The sequence below is a fragment of the Pseudorasbora parva genome, chromosome 8, assembly GCF_024679245.1.
Source record: "Pseudorasbora parva isolate DD20220531a chromosome 8, ASM2467924v1, whole genome shotgun sequence".
NCBI lineage: Eukaryota > Metazoa > Chordata > Actinopteri > Cypriniformes > Gobionidae > Pseudorasbora > Pseudorasbora parva.
This window is the reverse complement of record NC_090179.1, coordinates 40,133,826-40,159,767: the sequence shown is the minus strand read 5'-3', so window position 1 is coordinate 40,159,767 and position 25,942 is coordinate 40,133,826. Positions and strand designations below refer to the sequence as shown.

The 25,942-nt window shown below is 38.2% G+C and overlaps 1 protein-coding gene and 1 long non-coding RNA gene across 5 annotated transcripts in view; one reads left to right on the top strand and one right to left on the bottom strand.

Moving 5' to 3' along the window:
* Positions 1–25,942, bottom strand: part of clstn2b (calsyntenin 2b) — an 89,065-nt gene that overhangs the window by 47,855 nt on the left and 15,268 nt on the right. For all 4 annotated transcript variants that reach the window (XM_067451250.1, XM_067451248.1, XM_067451249.1 and 1 more), the window contains exons 2-5: positions 23,746–23,868; positions 10,956–11,151; positions 4,488–4,696; positions 4,242–4,391 (exon numbers count right to left, since the gene is read on the bottom strand). In XM_067451250.1, coding sequence (XP_067307351.1) covers positions 4,242–4,391; positions 4,488–4,696; positions 10,956–11,151; positions 23,746–23,868 — 678 coding nt within the window. The remainder of the gene's footprint in view (positions 1–4,241; positions 4,392–4,487; positions 4,697–10,955; positions 11,152–23,745; positions 23,869–25,942) is intronic.
* Positions 11,035–24,460, top strand: LOC137084805 (uncharacterized). The gene is made up of 3 exons (XR_010906801.1): positions 11,035–11,176; positions 17,459–17,541; positions 24,206–24,460. It is a non-coding gene; the product is annotated as an uncharacterized lncRNA (long non-coding RNA).

Here is a 25,942-nt window from a genome sequence, read left to right as displayed (position 1 = left end):
TAAAACAAGGCTAAATTTGGTCTGTCAGTAAAAATGTAATATACGTTTAACCATAGCCCAAAAACAGACCAGTCATCCGAACATGTCAAAGACATGAAATACCTTGTAATCACTGTTTACTTTGCTTACATGATGGAATATAACACATTTCAAGTTATTTTGGCAAAAACGACATGTAACCAAATTCAAGATTATTTTAGCTATAAGTGGGTTACTAATAGCCGGGCTATATCGGTTCTGTAGTTATCCTGAGATGGTGAAATTATGGCTATTGCTTGCTGGGGGCCTATGAAGGATATAGGCTGCGTCCGAAAAACTAGCCAGCTGACTCGTTGCCTCGCTGCCTCATCAGACTGACTTGTAAGCAGTGTTGGGGAAGTTACTTTTAAAAAGTAGTGTTTGCTCGTTACTCGTTACTTTTTAAAAAAAGTAATCTGTTACTTTACTTAGTTACCCCCTTTGGAAAGTAACTTTTTATGTTACTCATTACTTTTACGTTACTTTTACGTTGCTTGACATTGGGCAGAACCCAATATCTGTTCCTTAATTTGTAGGCCTACGTAAAGTTATACTATGGAGGACATAACAGGTATTTCTTTTGTGCTCTTTATTATGAAAAATAAATAAAAGTATCAATAAGCTCCTTAGGAACAACATGGTAACCTCAAAATTGGTCATATGTCTCAAAATAAAACATGCATGCCTCATCTAAATCCAACAGAAAAAATAATAACTTAAAAATGGCTTGATGTCGATGGCTTGTGTAAATAAAATAAAATGGCACAATACAGTTTAGAGGCAAAGAGATTTTAGCCAAAATAAAACCGAGCACAACTTATAGCATGAGTAGCCTCAGAATTAAAAAGGCTATGTTAAAGCCCATCTTTCAAGTTGAAGATCACTGTGAATGAACGTGTAGATAGATAGTATAGGAACTCGACTTGCGTGAAGAAATTAATCATAAATGTGCATTAAAACAGTTTTTTAAAAGAAATTGTGAGTAAAATTACTTCCGTTGTGAAAAACGCTCTGATCGGAAGTGACGCAACGGCCGGTAAACATCGTCTCTTTGTAATGGAGTCAGACAGCGAAGAGGGTTGCAGTTGGGATAAATGTCAACTCTTACGATGGGCTATTGCTGTATAATTACGAGCCGCCTAGGCGAGAGGGGGGTCAGGGAGAGTTAAGGGGAAGGGTAAATGGACAGAGGAGAGAGATAGAGTTGTGGGATAACTACGTACACGTTGCGGCATTAGTTTCGGCTTTTGTTCACACAGCGCTCATCCCGGGTCGAACCCCGCAATGTTACTAGGTCCCCGACCCGGGTTTAATTCGGTAATTAATTCCGCGACGTGGTTGCTTTCACACAGAAGGCGACCCGGCAATGTTCCAGGAATATTGCGGGTCCGACGTGAACTGTGAAAGGGGCTTTGGTGAGTGACCACAGGGTAACGTTATAGCTAATTGTGGCTAACGTTGTCTCCATGTTTATCACATTGCAGTATCTTTAATAAATCATATTTAGCAATATTGTTGTCGATTTTGTTGTTTTTCAAGCATCCATGTAGATTGTCACCATCTATGCCAGCAATATGTGTCTTAAAATAATTAATTTAGATCCCAGATTTTAAATGAATGTTGTAGGATGTAGGCTATAGCTTACACATGTGACGGTCAGATAGGGATAGACATTCTGCGCATTTCTACACAACATAGTTTATCGTGAAATTTTGTAGAAATTGCTAGCTGATGTTTAATCATTAACTACTTTTAGACCTATGTGCCCGCTCCGCATGTTCTGCTTCTGCAGATGTCAAGCGTTTGGGCCGTATATCTGAACAACATAACCGGACAGCTGGAATTCCGACCTTAGTCGGCTGTTATACTACTCACCTCTTAGTATTTCCGACGGACATAATGTAAATGAGCTCACATGTACTGTGGAGTACGTGTATGAAAGCAGTTAGTCTTTCGGCTAGGACGAGAATATGCTGTTCATGTAAATACAGTCATTGTAACAACGATCTTTTATTGATTTACCATTGTGACAACAGAATTCACCATTGTGACGACTCAAACCTACTATAACTATAATTACGATAACGAAAATCTCTATTTTTTTGTTTCCACCTCTCAGACTACGTAAACCCACACTGAGAGCCAGGGCTGCAGCGTCTATGTTTGCCTGTTGTTGCGTCATATGACGCGTTCTCTGGGAAAAGGCGGGTTTTTGGAGCGTAGCTTAGAACAGGCACTTTTTTTCTTAATTTCTGCGCGTGGGTGTTGTAAAACATATGTATTCTTATGTATGTCTTTTTAAATTGACATTTTCATACAATATTCTGTATAAAATTAGTTATAAAATTAAATTGAAAGATGGCCTTTAACTGAATATGCTGGCCTTACTTCACAGTATGATGGGCAGATAGAAAAGAGGGTATTAGGCATAGGCTTGAGTTGTCTATAGCATGGGTGGCAGGCAACCGATTCCACATCAGCACAAAATGGGTGATTTTACCTAATCAGGAGCAGTCTTTTAAAACGTTTATCTGAAAGTCTGTTTCTTCTGGGGGTAAGCACAAGGCCTCCCAGGCTGAACAGCCTTTTCACCGGTGCACTGGATGGTGTGGCAGTGTTGTATTTCATGAACACAGCTTTCACTTGGGGGAAACGGTTGAGAACGTCTAACTCTGAGCCTGATCTCATGTACTCAAGTGCCTCCGAGTCTGCACTAAAGGCCATTGCGTCTTCCTCCTCCTCACCAAAAGAAAAAAAGTCATTTTCATTGGCGCTGCTGTGTGCGGCAACTTCTCTGTTTTTATTCTCAGCCGGCTCTGCATCATGGGGTAGAGTGTGAAACTCCGCGATGAGCAGCGCACGCGCCGCTTCTCTCCGGTCCGCTCCACTTATCCACCAAACTTTAAATTTCGGCAATGTCAAGGCAGCCAATAATGCTTCCCTGCTCGCCAACACCGGTGCGAATCGCATCTCGATAGCCTAGGACAATACTGTGTGGAGCTTGTAACTATTGCGCAAGCGCACAGATGGCAGTGTCGCTGTCGCTGTCAAATCTTACCATGGGAAAAGTAACATTACGCCGATTTGAAAAATGAACTACGTTTCATTACCAAATTTTCAGTAGTAGCGCATTACAGTACTTTTTACCCAAAAAAGTAGTTACGTTACTGTAACGCGTTACACACAACACTGCTTGTAAGGCAGCGTTTTGTGCATGAAGGCACCTTACGAAACTAATTTTCTAAGCCAGTGTAACAGTTTAATGATCTACCGCAAAATAGAGAGAGCTTTGGTGAGAACTAAACACATATTGAATTACTACAGTAGTGATTTCTCGCTAGAAATGACATCAGAAGTGTAATATGTTGGTAAAAAATGTACATTTACACACAAACTGACCCACAAACGCAACTTCTGGACGCCAATCTTTTTTCCCCAGCTCAACTCTCAATGAATGGAAAGCACAGGAGTGTGGGATACCAAAGGCAGCGAAGGACACACGTACGCTGCCTTCAAAAATGGATCAGATGAAGGAATCTCAGGAGACAGGAAGTAAAGCAAACATTAGATTCGGACGTGGCTTGATGCCTTCCTGCCTTCAAATGTGTCCTCCAAAGGCAGCATTTACGAGGTTTTGGACGCAGCCATAGTCTTACAAATAGAGGCGCTCTCCTAGGCTTTAGTAATGGTATAATACATGTCAGAGAATTTGGATGATTCATTTCAATGAACCAGTTCAATCAAATGATTCACAGATTTAAATTTGAAGGATCTGTTTGAGTCACAAAGCTCAGTTTGATTAGTTTATCATATTAACATGCAGTTTAGAAGCAGATTTATCTGAAATATAAATACAGCAGCAAAGAGTATGACATAATTATAAGTGCCGTTATTAACTAAAACTACTAAAAATGTTTTTTGTTAATAGAAATAAAGCCTAAATCAAATATAAATCATATTTTAAAAACATAACATGTTTGCCTTGGCAACTAACTGGAATAAAATAAGTTGAAGTACTAAAAATAGTCTGTAAAAAATCCACTGAAGAAATGTGTGAAAAAGCTTCCTCAAAAAAGTCAATTATATCAACCTGATAACTTGTAAGTATGACTGATCCCAGATGGACCGCTGCAACAGGATTTCCAGAAATTGCGTAAAGCTATATATTTCAGTCATTTTAAACTCCATAATGCATCTGAGACTAAGACATATTGAAATCTTACCCTGCCATCCAGGCTTGCAGACGGGTTTGACATGGATGTGTACGACAGCGTCCTGCGCCGCTCTCTTCTGACCGCAGTCGAACGCTGTCACACGGATCTTATAATGGGACTTTTTATCAAAGCTCAGACTTTCTGTGTTCCTGATGTTACCTGCACACAAACACACACACACACACACACATTTAACTACAGAAGATGGTGAAATGAATGCAGTTGTGTTTCTTGTGCACCTGTGTGTGTGCTAACCGTTGCGGTCTATAGCGAAGGCTGTGTCGTGAGAGGTGATCTGGTAGTTGCAGATCTGGCTGTACTGTGGTGAGCAGTCGTGGTCTGACGCCTGAACCTGCAGAATGCTGTCAAACACTTTCCCCTCCGTCACCGAGCCGTGATACTCCAGCTGAGCGAACACTGGGGGAAACTCGTTCACATCTCCCACTTGCACATGCACCGCAGCCCTGAGGTCGAGAAAGAGGCTTTTATTTAGATACTCAGTCATGGAGTTCTCGGTTATATTTCATTTAAGCATCCACTTCTGTCTCAGATGTTTCCATGAAATGTTTGAGTCTTCATTAATGTGTTGAATTAGCTTCTTTTGTCACATTTTAGATTAGGGTCCAATTCTCACTATTAACTATAACTTTTGCCCCAATAAACTCCTAATTACTGCTTATTAATAGTTAGTATACTGTTTAAAAGGTTGCTGCCTTAAAATGTAAAGTACAGTCAACTTGGATGTTTAAGTAATTTCAACTGAACTTTAAAAGCACATGTTGTCATAACTTATTGATTATGTATTTTTTTTACAGTAAGGTAGATTTTAAGGTATTGGGTAGGATTAAGGGATGTAGAATAAGGTCATTAATATATACTTTATAAGTACTAATAAACAGCTAGTATCCTAGTAATATGCATGATAATAAGCTTATTATAAACTAGTTAATAGTGGGATATGAGACTCTAAACTAAAGTGTGATCCTTTTACAGATTTTATTTTAATTTCAGTTTTAGTAGTTTTTCTGTGTGTGGTTTTTTAATTTGTGTATGTATGTATGTATATATATACAAACCCGAATTCAAAAAAGTTAGAATATAGATAACATCAAATGTTGAAAGTGAGATATTCTGAAATGTCATGCCAAATATTGGCTCATTTTGGATTTCAGACAGATTAAACTTTCGCCTTTTCTGGTCGGCAAAACTCCGAACACATCTTCCCTTCTTAAGATTGACTTCAGTGCCGTTCTTTGTTCTTTTCTCAGAGAAAAGCTTAACTCCAAGTCTTCCAGAGTCGCGGTCAAAGCTGATTCGAAAGACCGCCATTCATCAGTTTCTGTGTTTACTAGAAGCACGCAAGCGCAACTCGGCCATTATTATTATGTTACGCCCCGCCCACCGACTCTATACACGATGTGATTGGCCCGGCAAGAGTTTGGCGTTTACAGCTCAGAAGTGTATTGAGAGCTGCAAGACGAAACTCGCGGCAGATTAGATTTTCTGCCGCTAGGGTGCATCTAGATTTCTAGGCTACATGTAAGGGTCAAGGCCGGAAAACCATACTAGATGCCCGTGATCTTCGGCACTTAGACGGCACTGCATCACATACAGTAATGCTACTGTAATGGAAATCACAACATGGGCTCAGGAATACTTCCAGAAAACGTAGTTGCTAGTCGGTGAACACAATCCACCATGCCATTCGCCGTTGCCGGCTAAAACTCTAAAGGTAAAAAAGAAGCCGTATCTAAACATGATCCAGAAGCGCAGGCGTTTTCTCTGGGCCAAGGCTTATTTAAAATGGACTGTGTCAAAGTGGAAAACTGTTCTGTGGTCAGACGAATACAAATTTTAAGTTCTTTTTGGAAACTTGGAATGCCCTGTTATCCTGCCTAGAGAGGACAAGGACAACCCAAGTTGTTATCAGCGCTCAGCTCAGAAGCCTGCATCTCTGATGGTATGGAGTTGCCTGAGTGTGTGTGGCATGAGGCGCTTACACATCTGGAAAGGCACCATCAATGCTGAAAGGTATATCCAAGTTCTAGAACAACATATGCTCTCATCCAGACGCTGTCTCTTTCAGGGAAGACCTTGCATTTTCCAACATGACAATGCCAGAGCACATACTGCATCAGTAACAACATCATGGCAGCGTAGAAGAAGGATCCGGGTACTGACATGGCCAGCCTGCAGTCCAGATCTTTCACCCATAGAAAACATTTGGTTCATCATAAAGAGGAAGATACGACAAAGAAGACCTAAGACAGTTGAGCAACTAGAAGCCTGTATTAGACAAGAATGGGACATTTTTATTCCTAAACTTGATCAACTTGTCTCCTCAGTCCCCAGACGTTTGCAGACTGTTATAAAATGAAGAGGGGATGCCACACCGTGGTAAACATGGCCTTATCCCAACTTTTTTGAGATGTGTTGATGCCATGAAACTTAAAATCAACTTATTTTTCCCTTAAAATTATACATTTTCTCAGTTTAACCATTTAATATGTCATCTATGTTGTGTTCTGAATAAAATATTGAAATTTGAAACTTCCACATCATTGCATTCTGTTTTTATTCACAATTTGTACAGTGTCCCAACTTTTTTGGAATCGGGTTAGTGTATATATATAAGTCTCATATATATATCTCATCGAGAGATTTCTTTTTTTCCATTTCCTATGGCCATTTTTAGAATTAACACACATCTTTGCATTTCTAGCCAGCATTTTTTTATGCAATATCGGAAAATGCACATACAATAGGCACATAACAATCTGTCTCTTGTGGTCTGTGTTGTGAATAAATGGAGAACAAATAGAGAACTTTTAAAATAGAGAAGATTTTTCTCCTGAAAAAAAGCCTCCAAGATGTGTCTACTGTATAGAACAGAGGTCACGGTATAACACATGTACTACCTTTGGTCATAACAGTAAATTATGCATAATTACAACAAAAAAAACTAACACTAAATCATACCATAATCTTAATTAACTCTAAAGTAAGTACATGGAGTTAATTAATATTGCTCAGTACTTATTTGAGTGAGCAGAACGTAACTACATCATCTTAAAATAAAGTGTAACCGAAGTCACTTTTCTCTGAACTCTCTAAATCCTTCTCTAAAATGATGTACTATTAATGACTGGTTGCATGTAGTTGCAAAGTTACTTAAAGTAGTGGAATGTCTAAAAAAGTGGACTATTGAAATAAAGTTATGAGAACTGATTTGTGGTCTGGATCTGAACTAATTATTGTGCACTGCTTTAGATGAGACATATATCCTGAAATCTTTTCTCAGTAGAATAGTCTCCAAAACCTCCATTCGTTCTCCATCACTGTCCAGGAGAAGCATTGAACATACTAAAGAGACCTCATTTGTGATTTCTCTCTCCTGCAGGTCATTATAAAGTCTTGGAAAAGTCTTCAGGGACAGAAAGATATTTTAAAAAAGGAAAAAAAAGTGCTTCAAGGTATCCTCACGGCAAGTCCTGACACACTTTTGCAAGCTGAAAATACCAAAATAACAAGCTTACATCATTCATGTCAAAGACAGCATAAGTGAGCAATACTTTGCAAAGGGCAACAGCTTCTGACAAATGATGGGATTACAAACACCCCTGATAATCTGTTATAATGTTAAAAACCGGAACATACGCACACACACACACACACACGCACGCACGCACGCACGCACGCACGCATTCATGCATTAGGGATGAAATCTATAGCAAAGCAGTGTGATTTCGCAGCTTTACTGCCCTTTAGAGTCTAATATCTCACTTTAATCCTTTATCCGTGTGTGTGTGTGTGTGTGTGTGTGTGTGTGTGTGTGTGTGTGTGTGTGTGTGTGTGTGTGTGTGTGTGTGTGTGTGAGATATCGGAGATCAGAGCTGTCAGAGCCGGATAGAGTAATCCTGTCCGGATTAAAGAGATACAGAGTAATGAGGAAGGTCCCTCTCTCTCTTCACGCTCTTCTTTTCTCCATGATTTCCCCTTTTATCATAAAACTTGTTTTTCTCTGGATCATTCACAAATGTCTTTAGAAGTGTTATTTTGTTTCAAAGGACGTGAGTTTAGCTCCCTGCATTAGCTCCATTAAAGCATCTTGATATGGATATCTGCAGGTAAAGATAGCAGTCTTTAGAAGGATGGGCTCAGTGTTTGTTGGTAAAGCTTTCAGGTCTGCAGGTAAACAGGTGCACAGCAATCATTAGCACAAGCTCTTAAAAGCTTTGAATGTCTCAAGGTCAGTCACCAGCTCATTACAGTCAGTGCTTGGATAATTTAAAAAAAAAAAGATTTTTGAGTGGCAGTTCAGTATCGTGTACAGTTATGGTAAAAAACAGATGTATACTATAGTATAGATGCATCTATGTATCGCCCACTGATATTTATTGATATATATATATATATATATATATATATATATATATATATATATATATTTATATATATATATATATATATATATATATATATATATATATATATATATAAAACCATTGGCATGTTGCTTATTGCACAAAAAACAAACCAATAGTTTATTAAACTGCGTGAAGTAACTTTGCATGTTTTTTTAGTAGGGAAAAAGCAGTCAATCTTTTTCTGAAGTAGCAAAATTTATATGTATACACCTCATACTATACACTATATTGCCAAAAGTGTTGGGTTGTCTGCCTTTTATGCACATTACCTTTATTGACATCCCATTTTTAATATGGGATTGACCCACCCTTTGCAGCTTTAACAGCTTCAACTCTTCTGGGATGGTTTTCCACAAGGTTTAGGAGTGTATTTATGGGAATTTTTGACCATTCTTCTAGAAGCGCATTCGTGAGGTCAGGCGCTGATGTTGGACGAGAAGGCCTGGCTCTCAGTCTCCGCTCTAATTCATACCAAAGGTGTTCAGTCGGGTTGAGGTCAGCAGGCCAGTCAAGTTCCTCCACACCAAACTCACTCCTCCATGTCTTTATGGACTGATGCTTTGTGCACTGGTGTGCAGTCATGTTGAAAAAGGAAGGGGACATCCCCAAACTGTCACCAACAACGTTGAGGTCATGAAATTGTCCAAAATGTCTTATGCTGAAGCATTAAGAGATCCTTTGACTGGAATTAAGGGGCCAAGCCCAACCCCTGGAAAACAACTCCACACCATATTCCCCTCTCCACCAAACATTACACTTGGCACAGTGCAGTCAGGCAAGTACCATTCTCCTGGCAGCCGCCAAACCCAGACTCATCCATCGGATTGCCAGACAGAGAAGCGTGATTGGTCACTCCAGAGAACACGTCTCCACTGCTCTGGAGTTCTAGCCTGACAAGCCAGACCCACATCAAGATGTTTGGTCTGGAAACTCACCATTGACAGCTCAATTCAAGCGGGATAAACGGTTGTCTTTCAAACTCCCTCTGCACGCGATAGGATAGCGCTACAACCAACCAGAGCAACGAAGGTGAAGCAGAGCTTGTTGACAGATTAAACATTCGCCGTATCCGGTCGGCTAAACTCCGAACACATCTTCCCTTTTTAAGAATGACTTCAGTGCCGTTCTTTGTTCTTTTCTCAGAGAAAAGCTTAACTCCAAGTCTTCCAGTGTCGCGGTCAAAGCTGATTCAAAAGACCGCCGTTCGCCAGTTTCTGTGTTTACTAGAAGAACGCAAACACAACTCGGCCGTCGTCATTATGGCCCCGCCCACCGACTCTATACACAATGTGATTGGCCCGCCCAGAGTTTGGGGATTACAGCTCAGAAGGGTATTGACAGTTGCTAGACGACACTCGCGGGCAGATTAGATTTGCTGCCGCTAGGATACGTCTAGATTTCTGGGCTACTAGAGACCAGTAGTGGCGTGCTTTACACCACTGCATCCGACACTTTGCATTGCACTTGTGATGTAAGGCTTGAATAAGCAGCTCGTGCTCGGCCATGGAAACTCTTTCCATGAAGCGCTCTACAACCTGTTCTTGAGCTAATCTGAAGGCCAATTGAATGGCCTTCAGATTAGATTATTCAGATTATTATGAATTCATAAATAATTCATAAATGTTATATATAATAAAAATATGTTTTCATAGTTGCCTCTTACTAATCATATAGATATACTACCGTTTAAAAGTTTGGATTTCTAAAAAAGGAATTAATACTTTTATTCAGCAAGGATGCATCAAATTTACAAAATATTTATATTTAAGATAAATGCTGTTATTTTGAACATTCTATTCGTCAAAGAATCATAAAAGAAATGTATCAGATTTTTAGCCAGAACTTTATTTAGACCCCAGTTCCTGCGGTCGAAACACACTGAGTACCACTCATATGTCCCTAGATCCTGGGAAAAAGTTCCCACGAAGGAAATACGACTAAAGCTTCTGTAACATAAATGTATTTACTGTCACTTTTGATAAATTTAATGCATCCTTGCTGGAAAATTTTTTTTAAAAAGAAAAGGAAAAGGGAAAAAAATTGTACTGACCCAAACCTTTGAACTGTAGTGCATATTTAAAACATTTCAACTACCCATTAGCAGGTACAGGGAACCTCTAAAAGAAGGAAAATAAAAATCTTCAAAAGAAGGAACTGTGAGTAACAGAGAGAGGTGAGTCAAGCACCGATGAATCATTTGAGAAATAGTTCACCGTGTTCCTTTCAGTTGAAAAACATTCTCTCACAAATATGAATCACAGAGGTGGAAACCATGTATTTATTTAAACACACTGACTTGTGTGATCTCTTCTCTCTGTGGCCCTCCGGCCCCGTGCCACAGTCATGTGCTTGAATGATAAAGGTGAACTCTCTCTGCCGCTCGCAGTCGATGGGTCCACGCGCCCGCAGCTGCCCCTCTCCTGACGTGCTGTTCAGAACCACGGCCTCGAATGGAGCGCTGAGACCCTGGATGTGAAAGCCACAGATTTCACCTACAAAGACAGAGAAGAAAACTGAGTAAGACTTTCATTTTTATTAACCTCTCTGTCTGTAATCTCTGGATTATTGCTCTTTTTAATCCCACAAAAGATTGACAGATTTAGATCTAAAGAGCGCAAATTCTTAACTTCTGCAGCTCTTTATTGTTTTCCCTCAGTATAACCAGACATACACTTTTTAATGATTTTGAAGTAAGCCTCTTGCAGAACCAGATTTCACTAAAGACAACATGTTCCTGGATCAACTTCTTTGTTCAACAATATTCCAATCAACCAATCAGATTTGAGGGACAAGATTATAGATTATGTCAAGTTTAGGTTTACAACAAGCTTCTACATCAGTGTCAATCACCTATCATTTCCCTCAGATTATAAACAAAGGCTAGGGGTGGGGCTCTAGACTGCAACCAAAATGGTTGCAAAAGTGATAATTTTGAGAATAATGTTCTGGTTATTTTGGTACCTGGCTGGCACATGTACTCCATTTATCCTTTGATGTGTGCCATCACACCGGTGTGATCGTTCAGTGTGCCATGTTATCAACGTCACCAGTGGATGAATTTATGTGTTGTAAATCTGACAGATCCGATTCTCTGAACTGTGTCGCAAAGATGGAGCCCATCGCATTTTATAGATCAACTAACATATCATAAATCTAATCATTATAACGGTTTTTCAACAACAAAACAGTTGAAATGAGAATCAGAATAGCAGGTAGTTAATGACATAGCCAACAAGTTTTTTAATATTTTGAATATAGAGGAAAAGCAAAATAAAAGCAATAGATCTGCCGCTGTGGCGGTGTGATTTTGGTGTGTAACGTGACAAGCATTGCCATGGAAAAATTGTATGACATTATATTCACTATTTTTAATCAGATAATACTTTAGTTATATGTTATATATGATTTTAGTAATGTATTTACATCAATGCAAAACCAGCATATAGACATTAAGAGAACGATTCATCAACATGTAAGGTCATTATGATTATTAATTTTAAAAAATGGTGCGTCCAACTGAGAAAGTTAGTCGCACCAGTGCGAACAGTGGGAAGAATTAGTTTAGAGCCCAATTTAGGACAACATTTCAGACAGAAAAGTTGTTCCTGGATAAACAAAATATGTGGTTTCAGGAATGTGTCTAACTCTGTAGAAATCAGGAGGTGCAAGTCTCTTCTGCTCACAGAGACTGCATTTATTTGATTAAAAATACAGTAAAACGGTAATATTGTGAAATTATTACAAAGTTTGGGGTAAGTATGAAAAAATACTACAGCAAAATGCATTAAATTGATCAAAAGTGGCAGTAAAGACATTTATAATTTTACAAAAGATTTCTATTGCAAATAAATGCGGTTCTTTTGAACTTTATATTATCTGTTTTCAACACTGATAATAAAAAACACTATTAATAAATAAGCAACAATAGTTGGTACACTGTAAGAAAAAAAGGTACATTGCTGTCACTGGGGTGGTACCCTAAGGTACAAAACCAAAAATGTACTAATATGTTCTTTTAAGGTACTAATTCGCACTCTTGAAGTACTGATATGTACCTTTTAAGGTACTAATATGTACCATTTAGGGGTGAGTAAGATACAAAGATGTACCTTTTCACTTTTGTACCTTAGGGTACCGCCCCAGTGACAGCACTGTACCTTTTTTCTGAGAGTGTAATTGAGCACCAAATCATATTAGAATAATTTCTGAAGGATCATGTGACACTGAAGACTGGAGTAATGATATTGAAAATACAGCTTTGCATCACAGGGATAAAAAATTATTAATAAATTAAATTAAATTAGATTTTGATCAAACACTCTCAGAAAAAAGGTACAGTGCTGTCACTGGGGAGGTACCCTAAGGTACAAAAGTGAAAAGGTATATATTTTTGTACCTTACTCACCCCTAAATGGTACATATGAGTACCTTGAAAGTGCAATTTAGTAGCCTAACTTAAAGCTACAAAGCACATTAGTACCTTTTCGGTTTTGTACCTTAGGGTACCGCCTCAGTGACAGCAGTGTACCTTTTTTTCTGAGAGTGAATAAATGCAGCCTTGTTGGTCTTTCAGAAACATTAAATAATCCTAATTATTCCAAACTTTTCGGCAGCAGTGTAATACCTATATGAAGTCCACTTAGTCAAGCTGACGAGCTCAATTTAAGATTGAAAATTGGTCTGGGGAGTCTGCTCTGCATTTTCTACTGCACAAGAGGTGTGATCATTGAGCATAGTTCAAATGACTCTGTATGCAATTGGGTAGTCCTTCAACCAAACAGACCACAAGAGGCGTGATCAGCAGGCAACCCATCGCTTCTCTATCCTTCATCGTATTAAACCCGCCAATAGCACGCCAGATGGATAAGCCAGTCTGTGATTGGTTCCTGCAAAAGTGTAACAGAAGCGGTAGAAATGAATGTACAGGTTTCCAGACTGAGCTGCAGGGCAAAATTAAATCGCCGGTAGATCAGGCTGGGTTTAGCCAGTCTAGCTGACAACATCAGTGAGCCTCAACCAACCCAGCAAGCAATTTTGCATTTAACAGACCAAACATAGCCTTGTAATCACTGTTGACTTTTCACACATGATGGAATATCACATCTCACAAGTTATTTAGGCAAAAACAACATTTAGCCAAATTCAAGGTTATTTTGGCTAGAAGTGGGTTACTCATAGGAGTGTGTGTGTGTGTGTGTGTGTGTGTGTGTGTGTGTGTGTGTGTGTGTGTGTGTGTGTGTGTGTGTGTGTGTGTGTGTGTGTGTGTGTGTGTGTGTGTGTGTGTGTGTGTGTGTGTGTGTGTGTGTGTGTGTGTAAAACAGCCCTGCTGTCCAGCTCCGATAAGAGTATTCTCCATCTCTCTTCGCTTTCATCTTCAGAATAATCCCTCATTCACCATATATACAAAACAACAGAGAGAGAGAAAGAGAGAGAGAAAGAAAGTGTGAGAAAGATGCAGCAAAAATCCCTTTGTTGAATAATATTTTCAAAAACTTTTACTGGCTATCTTTGTGCGTGTGCAAGTACAAAAGACTAAAAATGATTAATAATGCGTTTATGCGTATGGAAAAAAAAACATTCTGAATGTGTGCTTTTTTGTTTGTTATTTCAGCTTCTTTTTTTATTATAAAAATGCAGTAAAACACAAGTAAGTGGGAACACTCTTCATTTAGTGTGCAATATTTTTTAATAATTGGTCTACGTGTTTTTTTCTAAATGTGTTTTTTTTTCTTGTTTTGTTTCATCTTGATGTTTTAATGCATGTTTAAATGGCCCCTTTCTGTGACAAATTGCGAGTATGTCACTCTCTATTGTGAGTTGCTCTGGATAAAAGCATCTGCTAAATGCAGAAATGTAAATGTAAGTGAGGGATGTTTTTCACAAAATTCAATCAGAAGCTGTCAGAGAGATGCATGTTAATACTAGTCATAAACAGCAGTCTGTCTTGGCTGACCACTTGTGATTGTATATCGCCCGAGACGAATGTTAAGTATACGAGTCATTTATTGCAAATTATTGAGAAATAAACCCAGATAAGGGGACTTGACCAGTCTTGTATCATGCTGAAGGAGTTTATTTTGCAATAAAGATAGGAAACTGGACATTATCTTGCCAAATATATAAATAAATGGACATGAAATATTTATTTGAGTTTTGATTTATTTTATTATGAGGGAAGAAAGGGCCCATGGAGTGATATGAGATATATGAATTACGTTTTTCAGAGAGCTGTATATTCACACACAAACCTATGGCGGATACAGCTGGTGTGTATCGTTTGAATGGAAACAGACCCCTCTGATATTACATCTGTGATATATATTCATGCTCTGCCAGGGTTGAATATGCTCTGATTATACACATAAATATGGATATAGAGATGAACATGACAGCGTTGGTTATAGAGGAATGAAAAATCAGTATGGAGCACATGAATTGAAGGCTGGACCACTAAGGACACACACTAAGGTGTGTGTGTGTGTGTGTGTGTGTGTGTGTGTGTGTGTGTGTGTGTGTGTGTGTGTGTGTGTGTGTGTGTGTGTGTGTGTGTGTGTGTGTGTGTGTGTGTGTGTGTGTGTGTGTGTGTGTGTGTGTGTGTGTGTGTGTGTGTGTGTGTGTGTGTGTGTGTGTGTGTGTGTGTGTGTGTGTGTGTGTGTGTGTGTGTGTGTGTGTGTGCTTGACATGCTCTCCAGTATTTCCAATAAGCTGTCAGCTGAACACAAAGCTCAGAGAGAGAGAGAGAGAGAGAGAGAGAGGAGAACCCTTGAACAAAATAATTTCATATCTCTTTCTCCAGTCTTCCTACAATCTGTTTCTTCTCACACTTTTCCTCCCAGTGTATTTCCATCAAGATATTCTTTATTCTCAGTGTCTCTCATCTGCTCTTCTGTTTAAAAGTTTGGGGCTGGTAAGATTTTTTTTTTAACCCAAAATAAATTAATACTTTTATTCAGCAAGGTGTGATCAGTGATGATTGAGCAAATTGATCAACAAATAAATGCTGTTGGAACTTTCTATTCATCAAACAATCCTGAAAAAAGGAACACAGTTTACAGAAAAAATAAAGTAGCACAACCATTTTTAACATTAATTATAATAACATTTCTTGATCATCAAATCATCATATTAGAATCAATCAATCAATCAACTTTATTTATATAGCGCTTTTACAATCACGATTGTGTCAAAGCAGCTTCACAGTGTCAAACAGGACAATATTGCAACAAAATTAGATTTGGCTGTACAGTCGTACTGGAGAAAACAGTGATGTTATCAGCTTATTTTCATTTATCATATAGCGACAATGTTGGCATATCAGTATTATAGTTTATAGAATTAAATAAAACCTAATTCATCAATTTTATTTGTATATTTAGTTGAATAACTTTGATCATAATTTTAGTGTCCCCAACTGAGCAAGCCAAGCCAAAGGCGACAGTGGCAAGGAACCAAAACTCCATCAGGGCATGATGGAGAAAACTAAACCTTGGGAGAAACCAGACTCAGTCGGGGTGCCAGTTCTCCTCTGGCCTATTAACACACCGTGGAGGATTATTATTCTGGCAACCTTACAGGTCAGAAATCATATTAGATCGGAATATTCAAAATTTCAGGGTATCACGGAAGAGACGGGTTTATTTAGGATGGGGCGTCGATTACACAAGAGTAGGAATTAGTGCGCCGGAGACGGGTTTTTGAGCATGACGTGCTGGTGAGGCAAATTCAGAGGAGACACCAATTGACACGGTCATCCTTCAGAATGATTTCTTAAGGGTCATGTGACACTGAAGACTGGCGTAATGATGCTGAAAATTCAGTTTTGATCACAGGAATAAGTTACATTTTTAAATATATTACAATAGAACACAGTTGCAATTGCAATAATATTTAACAATATTACGGTTACTGTATTTTTGATACATGCAGTCTTAGTATACACCCCCATATATTTCAATGCTGTCCATTTTGGTTTTTAAACATCTCTCGCTGCTCACTGCAATCAAAAATTCAGAACAAAGCCAGCAAATTTGGCTTGTTTAGCTTTGTTCATGGCTTCTGAGATTAAAGGGTTACTTCAGCGATTAGCATATGGCTTTGCACAGTAGAAACCCTGGAGTATATTCAAATGATTGTGCTTCCCCATGTCAGAAACTGAACACGTATCTACAGCATCCAGTGTAGACAGCGTCAGTGATTGTAATGGGTTCTGTTCGCCTTTTTTTTTTTTTTGGCGCGGCACTCGCATCCAGTGTAGGCAAATGTCAGCCGTTAAGGGTCTGGCTGCCAGTGGGCGGGGCCTATGATGGGATGGTGTTTAACTATTGGTCGATGTCTTGCTCTGGAGGCAGTTGTAAATCAATATATTTGCCTGCGTGATGTCACAAATCCCACAATATCACAATAAGCTCTTTGGGAGCTTCATTTAAATAAATGCTGTTTATATTGCAAATTTAAGCTATGTTTTAATGGTACAAAGGCCTACATGTCAAAAGGTCAAGGCAAATTGGATATTTCATGTCATGACCCCTTTAAGCCACTTTATGTCTTTCTACCTGATGATGAATTGCATGCACAGGATTGTAGGATGCAACAAAGGACACTTCTACACAAACTGAATACTGGATGAATGCATGATGTTTAGCAGACATTGAACACTGCCTAATAGTGGCGCTATTCAAACACAGTTATACTATACTGTCTCTCCTTTACAGCCATGTGTTTAATCAATGTTTACAGCCAGCTGTAGGCTGGAGACTCACAGCAGCCATAATTTATACTCTCTGTTACTGTCCCTTTTAGAGACGGAGCGTCTTATAGGCCTTGAGGGAGTCGTATACGTCTGCACTCGGAGTGACCCTTCACCGCACACACACATTACTGAAGTGAGCTTTGACTTTCTGTCCTTCCCTCAGTCGCACTCTTTCTTTCCCTTCTATCACTTATTAGCCTTCAGTCTTTTGTCCCTTATTTGTAACATTACTTTAGCTGGTTTTCACAGTCAAACCAAAATGTATTCAGACACCTTTGACATTTTCTCACATTTTCACAGTTTATTCCCTATAGTTTAGAAAATGGTTATAAAATATGACAAGAACTCAAGAGTTAAACTGTCAGAACATATTAATCTAGACAATGTCAGATAACTGTGATTCAACCAATCAGCTGTCAGCTGTTAAATTAAAGTACACAGTTAGATGATACCAATTTAAGTCAACCGATGACCAAGCAATGCTTCATTTTGTTCGGTCTGTGGTGTAAAAGGTTGCATTAGCAGTTAAAGAAAAAAAACTTCAGCAAAACATGGTCAGGTCAAAGTGTCTCAATAATTTTGGTCCCAAATTGTGTTATTTTGCTTTATTTTGCTATCCTCACTGCACATAAATGAACTATAGTGTCCTGCAGCCACTATTAAAACATTACTGGTGTCTGAATACATTTTGGTTGCATTGCCTGTCACAAAAAAGACCCTATTGTCGCCACCCACTAGTAAATGTGTATTTTTAATCAGCAATGGCATTTATTACTTATTTGCCACTTAACAAATGTTAATTTCAGACCCTGGTGTTTTAAAGCAGTTAAGTGGTATTTCAGAAATGCCATCTAGTCAGCCATTATAACCATAACAGACTGTATCTTTGCTTTATATATTGCCTATCACAGTTACCGTTTAGTATTTACTCTGTGCCTTGAGGTAAAGTTCTTCAAAGTGTTTAAGATTAAACATTTCAAAGCATTGCTTAGCAACTACACGTTGAATCTTGCATTTCTTCTAGCATTCACTGCGACCTTTGACTTTAAGAACCCCTGGCTGTTTTCATCCACACAGCTCTGTATAAATCGCCATACTCTATTACGGCGTTGTGTTCAGATCACTGGAGCTTTACGCACATCAATTATTCAGCGTGTTGTTTTGTAACCTGAAAGCAATTACCCTCTTAACAAACTCACTCTTGTTTTAGCATAAATTACTCCCTCTTAATTAATTACACTTCATCGTTGGTTGCTGGAGAACCATTAATTAAACTTTATATAAAGTGCAATGTTATAGGTATATTATCTGTAAAATCATATGAAATGCATGTTAAGGCAATTCATTAAGACGTGTGCTTTCGCATGCATGGATAATATGTTCTTGGGTCAGTTAAAGGGTTACTTCAGCGATTAGCATATGGCTTTGTATCAGTAGAAACCCTGGAGTATATTCAAATGATTGTGCTTCCCCATGTCAGAAACTGAACACGCATCTACAGCATCCAGTGTATTCAACTCTCGCGTGGGGGATAGAGATCACACTCACAGCTCAGCTCGCAGCTGCAGCCTCAGGCATTCATGTTTAAACGGTGCGGCCAGCAGAGCAAAGTAAGTCTTTCAACTTCTCAAACTAATTCCTATGAAAGTTAAGCTTTCAAAGGCATGAACTGAAAATGCGCCAGAATGAACATGCGCTGTGAATCTATGCCGCGGATGCGTTTACCTCAGCTCTCATCACGAGCTCACCCATGATATATCTGACTCCTGCAGAGTTTTGGGCTGTGAGACTCCCTCAGCAGCTAAATCACATATTAAACAGACACGTTCAGTTTTTAGTTGTAGCGTCTTCTCTCTGAAACTGATTTTATGAAAATGAACGCGGTCGCGGTGGGAAAGTGATCAGTGATTCAGTAGCGGTGGCTTTGGGAGTGGCCTCGTAGGGCAGCGAAGCATTCTGGGAATTGTAGTCTTTCATCCCCATGAGACAAAAATATGTTTTCTGTCTTTTCTCAGTCTAGAAAGCACCAAATTAAAAAATAATTTCACATTTCTACTACATTAATGACCCAGTTTAAATACAGATTCATCTTCCCAGCGCTGAAGTACCTCTTTAAAAGTGCCCTAAACTTTACAACTCAAGTAGTTCATCGATATATCTGTCTATCTATCTACCCACAACATATGTGACTCTTGCTAGTGAAATGAATCGCAGTGAACAAATTGTAAAAAAAAAAAAAAAAATAGATCAAATTAGTGTAAAAAATGACCTAGAAAATGACCTAGAATCCATACCCTAACATCCCTGGTAATAACACCAGATTTGGCACACATCAAGTCAAAACGAAATTTCTTTAGGAAAAATATATATTCAACTTTTTCCCCATAATTTTTTGATTAATATTTATTTATTTTACATTTAATCCAACAGACAGTCTATATAGTAAGACCTACTGTACCTACTGTAAGATGTTTTTCCCCAACAATTAACAAAATGTTCACTTAAGACATAACAGATAATGTGAATACTCAACAAGACAGATATGTTGAAATACTGTAATTCATACTGTGCATATCGGGATTGCGCCTTAGGTGTCTTGTGTTAGTGTGAGCAAGATTTTGTCCGGACCACTATCGTCAAAGATGATTGATTGACTATTAGCATATAGTTTGGATTGCCGGTATGGTTCAGTTCTCTGCAAGAACGCCCTGAGCATCCATTAAGCCTAGCATATATAAGAGCAGCGAGAGCTGTGATAAACCCCCTTAGGGTAAACAGAACAGAACCAACATGATGCATTGCAGATAGCATTAATGTTGATACCTAATGTACAAAATAATTCAGGAATTTAGTCTGATTTGAGGGAAATTAGAATACCAAATCCTGAGTGACGAGAGGAGGAGCTGGGGAGAAATGATAGTACTGAAGCTTCTGATAATACTGTGATATGGTGTGATAGACACTGTATTCGATTTGATGCCAGCTTTACCGTGACCTGCCAGAACTGGATTTAGTTTACATCAGCATGATGTAAACTCATGTCATCTACAATTCGCTATTAATATTCACAAAGTTGAAATGCTGCGCTTTAAAAAGAAACCAAACCTTTGATGAGGGGAAGTTGTGGAGAAGCAATTTTCATGGACAAAGGAGAGGTACTGCTAATTTCTCTCAGAAAACGTACAAATAAAGACACTTTTAGATGTTTAATTATTATCTGAAGCATTGGGATCGCTAGATGATAAGGAAATCATTTTTGTGAAAACCTCAAAATTGACCAAAATCTGTCTGTCTGTCTATAATTAATAAATATTTATTAAATATTACTTATTATATTGTATATATATATATATATATATATATATATATATATATATGTATACACACACACACTTTATATGAAATATCATTTTATTTATAATATATATAAAATATAATATATTTATAAATATAAATCATGACAGTTACAATAATATGAATGTATGTATAATTTATATAATAATATAAATAATGTATAAAATGTAATATATTTTCATTAAATTGTATTTTACTGTGATTATCAAAAATATATTGTATAAATATATTATATAAATATTTTTTCCCATTAACAACAGAATTATTTAGTTGTTTTTGGTGGCTTAATCTGAGGGATATTAAACTCTTGCTCTCTATTTTTTTTAAATAACCAGGAACCTTTCTGTTATCTGATTTTCTTCCTCCCCTTTCCGTCTTCCTCAAGAGAATGTGTTGTGTACACGAGTTAATTAATTTCCTTGCCAGAATACAGTCAGTGATGTTTGAGAAAAGGTCACACGTGGCAGTAAATCACATGAAAGGAACAGGTGCCGTCAAGACAACATAAACAAGCATCAGAGCTTCAATATCACTGATGTTGGAGATGCATAGATGTCTTTCGATTGGTGAAACATGCATGTGTTTATTATTATTATTATTATTATTATTATTATTATTATTATTATTATTATTATTATTATTGAGTCTAGCAATGTTCTGAAAACCCAATGTAAGGTCATTTTTACCTATGCAAAGAGCGCTCACGATGCTTTCACCGAATCACAGTGAAGCGCAGAGTCTAGGCGGGATGTTCTTAGAGACAAAATTGATCTTTGCATCATCAAAATCAATGGTACATGTAACTTTTAACATTTCAGTCAGGCCGTGGAGGTCGTATGTCTACAAAATTGCATAAACACACGCTAATGTAGGTCAAAGCAGTGTTGGGTGATATTTTACATACATCATTTTCTATAATATTAAAATGCACCAAGAGTGATATTTAATGTATAGATTATTTGTACATAGATAAAGGTCATGGTTGCATTTTGATTAAATTTTAAGGGCTGGAGTGCTTATATGTATATCACTCAAGAAGTGTGTGTGTGTGTGTGTGTGTGTGTATGTGTGTGTGTGTGTGTGTGTGTGTGTGTGTGTGTGTGTGTGTGTGCTTGTTTTTGTGACATATCAGGACAAAAATGTGTATAATAACATGTGTATGACACAGGTATTACAGAAAATGGTGACATATCAGGACATTACCCCATGTCCCCACTTTTCAAAATGCTTATAAATCATACAGGAGGAGTTTTTTTGAAAAAGTAAAAATGCAGAATGTTTCCTGTGATGGGTAGGTTTAGGGGTAGGGGCAGTGTAAGGGGATAGAAAATACGGTTTGTACGGTATAAAACACATTACGCCTATGGAATGTCCCCACAATTCACAAAAACAAACGTGTGTGTGTGTGTGTGTGTGTGTGTGTGTGTGTGTGTGTGTGTGTGTGTGTGTGTGTGTGTGTGTGTGTGTGTGTGTGTGTGTGTCCACAAAGATAGAAATACCAATAATTTTTTAGTTTAAGGGGACTTTTTGACATGAGGAAAACAGCTTATAAATCATACAAAATTAGTATTATTATTATTATTTTTTTATTTTTATTTTTATTTTTGTACAATGCAAAAATGCAGGGATAGAATATACAGTTTGTACAGTATAAAAATCATTATGTCTATGGAAAGTCCCTGTAAAATATAAACCAACAAGTGTGTGTGTGGGGTTCAGTCTTTCAACAGCAGCTTTCTGACTAGAATTCTGTCAGTAAAACCTCCACTAACGCTCCCCAAAGAACTCATTTATTTAGGAGGAATAAGAAAGTGAAGAGACTGTAAAATCTGATAGTATTTTATGGAGAGAAAATGAAATGCACCCGTGGCATTAAATCATCAGAGAAGGGGAAAAAAACTAAAGAATAAGAGCTGGAGGCAGAGTAAAAAGAAAGACTCCCTGAGCTATGCTAATTGTTATTTTAAAATTAATTCAACCCAAATCTTATTAAAATGCTTTGTGATGCTTTAGAATTCATCGTTTATATTGATTCCAGTTCCAGTGATCCTCTTCAGTTTAACTGAGGTGGCAAACTGCAGAGATAGACAGGCGGATGGATGAATAAATGATTGATAGATAGAAAGATGGATAGACAAAACCACAAACTCAGATAAAAAAGCCAAGAGTCAAACTACACAACTAAAACGAGCACTGATCACCATAATGGTGACCTAACATTTTCACCAAAACACATCTAAACCTGTGTTAATTCTCAATAAGAGCTTCTGTAGATGTCTGATAGAAATAACGTCAGTCTGGTTAGTGTGTGAAGCTGGATGCTGTTTGTGGAGCTGTTTATTCCTCCTCTGCTGAGATCTTGAGAGATGTAATGTCTTATTTTGTCTTCAGTTGATTTCATCTAAGGCTGTGAATGAAGTCAGTTGTAGTTATTGTTGTTTCTCTTTCCTTCAGTGATTCTGCTTGTTATTATCAGGTGTCTTTATCTGTAATTTGTGTGCTATTTGCAGTTACTCATTTTAAATGGTTGACTTAAGGAATTAATTTGATTAATTCTAACTCATTTCTTAACTGTTGAATTTAATGAATAATATTGTTTGTAATCTGTTGCCACAATCATATTGAGTAGATATAATGTATTATTTTTACAGTGTAGATTGACAAACTGACGGACGGACGGACGGACAGACATACATAGATAGGTGTGTGTGTGTGTGTGTGTGTGTGTGTGTGTGTGTGTGGGTTTCCTCAGGCAGTGGCTCAGTTTAAGTGTATCAGAAAAAATCTGGTTGGAGTATGTGTGATAGGCTGGCAGTGCGATCTGGCAACCAGCAGGGATCTGGAAAAGCATAACGCATCTAATAATCAGAAAGAACAGATGGAGCACACACTCATCAACGGAGGCAGCCTCAGGAAAGATGTGTGTGCAGCACTGTACTACAAACCCAGTAGCCTATAAATCTCTCATTCCTTGCTTCCTTACCTGCGTATGGAACTGGTGCATCTTTGTCCAGAGCCACTAAAGGAGGATCCAACAGAACCACATCTGTGTTCTCTGTAATGACACCATGGTATGATGTCTCGATCCACGGCTTGTGTTTGTTCACTAAGAGAAGAAAAAGAGAGAAAATGTTTTGAAATAAAATTCCATTTAACAAGTAATGCTTAGAATACTGTTCAAGAAATGTATATTGACATGAATGTCACTCATATGCAGAAACACTCAGCAGGATCGAGTCCTTGAAGGACAGTGAGTTCATTGAAAGACCAGAATGCCCATATCAATTTTTATCATTTCAGTAACATGTTGACTGTTGACATAATTGCTAATAATTCTTAATAATTAATCGACTCTCTTTACATGCTATTGTGTTTTTTTATGCATGAACACAAACATGGCTGATGATTATGGCTCACAGTCTCCGCTTTTATTCATCCCATAGGTGTTCAGTCGGGTTGAGGTCAGGACTCTGTGCGGGCCAGTCAAGTTCCTCCACACCAAACTCACTTATTCATATCTTTATGGACCTTGCTTTGTGCACTGGTGCGCAGTCATGTTGGAACAGGAAGGGGACATCCCCAAACTGCTCCCACAAATTTGGGAGCATGAAATTGTCCAAAATGTCTTGGTATGCTGAAGCACTACCTTTCACTGGAACTAAGGGGCCATGCCCAACCCCTAAACAACAACCACACACCATAACGCTCATGATAATCACCCCCCCCCCCCCCCCCCCAACAAACTTTACACTTTTCATGATGCAGTCATGACAAGCAAGTACCATGGTCAGGCAAGTACCGTTCTCCTGACAGCCGCCAAACCCAGACTCGTCCATCGGATTGCCAGACAGATGAGCGCGATTGGTCACTCATTCCAGACAGAGAACACTTCTCCACTGCTCTAGAGTCCAGTGTTGTTGTGCTTTACACCAGTGGTTTTCAAACCTGTTTTGGAGGCCGCTGCCCTGCACATTTTGTATGTCTCCCTTATCAGACACACCCAATTTAGTTCTTGCAGTCTCTGCTAATGAGGTGATGAGTTGAATCAGGAGTGATAAATGAGGGAGAAACACACAATGTTCAGGGCTGGGGTGCCTCCAGGTCCAGGACAGGTTTGAAAACCACTGCTTTACACCACTGCATCCGAAACTTCGCATTGCATTGGTGATGTAAGGCTTGGATGAGCTGCTGGGCTCAGAATCCCATCCCAAGGCCATGGAAGTAATTGGAACATCTGAATTCAATCATTTGGAGGGGTGTCCCAAAACATTGGGCAATATAATGTAGTACTAAAAATCGTTATAAATATAACAGATAGCAGTCCACACCATGACTATAATGGCACAGAGAAACAATATTGCTCATATTGAAGTCTGAAGTTTAATACCAAATTAGAGGATTTTACAACTATCCATCTAAAAATGAGCCGATGGCTAACTGCAACCATTAATTTTTATGTTGTACAATGAATTATGTGGGTTAATTAAAAAAATGTATAATGTGTGATGCACATTATACATTTTTGGCTCATTATACAAATGTATAATGAAAAATGCATTGGCATATTTTGATCTTTAGGACACATGTAAGCTGTTTGATTTCTAATCAGGTACAATAGTGACAGAAACTGGGCAAATAAAAATATACAATCATTTGTAGTTAATTTACGTTCTCTTGTCAATTACACTTTAAAAAGGTCGGCCTACATGTGCACCTGATATTCTCTCACTTCTTCTCCATCCACAATTTTTCTTCTTAAGAAATAAAGCATGCCCTCTAAAGGTCAGGGCCATATCATTTACTTGTTTTATGTCCCAGAGAGACCAACTAAAGCTGAGGGAAGCGCATGAGAGAGTGGTACAGAATGGAGGACAGAAAGAAAGATGAGGGAAATGGAGAGTGAGAGATGGAGGCCAAATCACATAAAAAATACTCCTTTTTGAAAGACATGGAACACAAGTAGGACTTTCATTGACAACATTTCCATTTCTATATATCCTGCAAGATAAATAACTTTCACACTATAAATGCACTAAATCAACAAAGTAATAGATTCTCATTCTGGGTCAATCAAAGAGCTTCCAGGACCAACCAAAAAGTCTTCTTTTCTCTCTAACACACAAACAGAGGAAATAAAGTGTTAATCTGTTTTAAAGCTGTTTTAATCCGCTGGCAGCTGT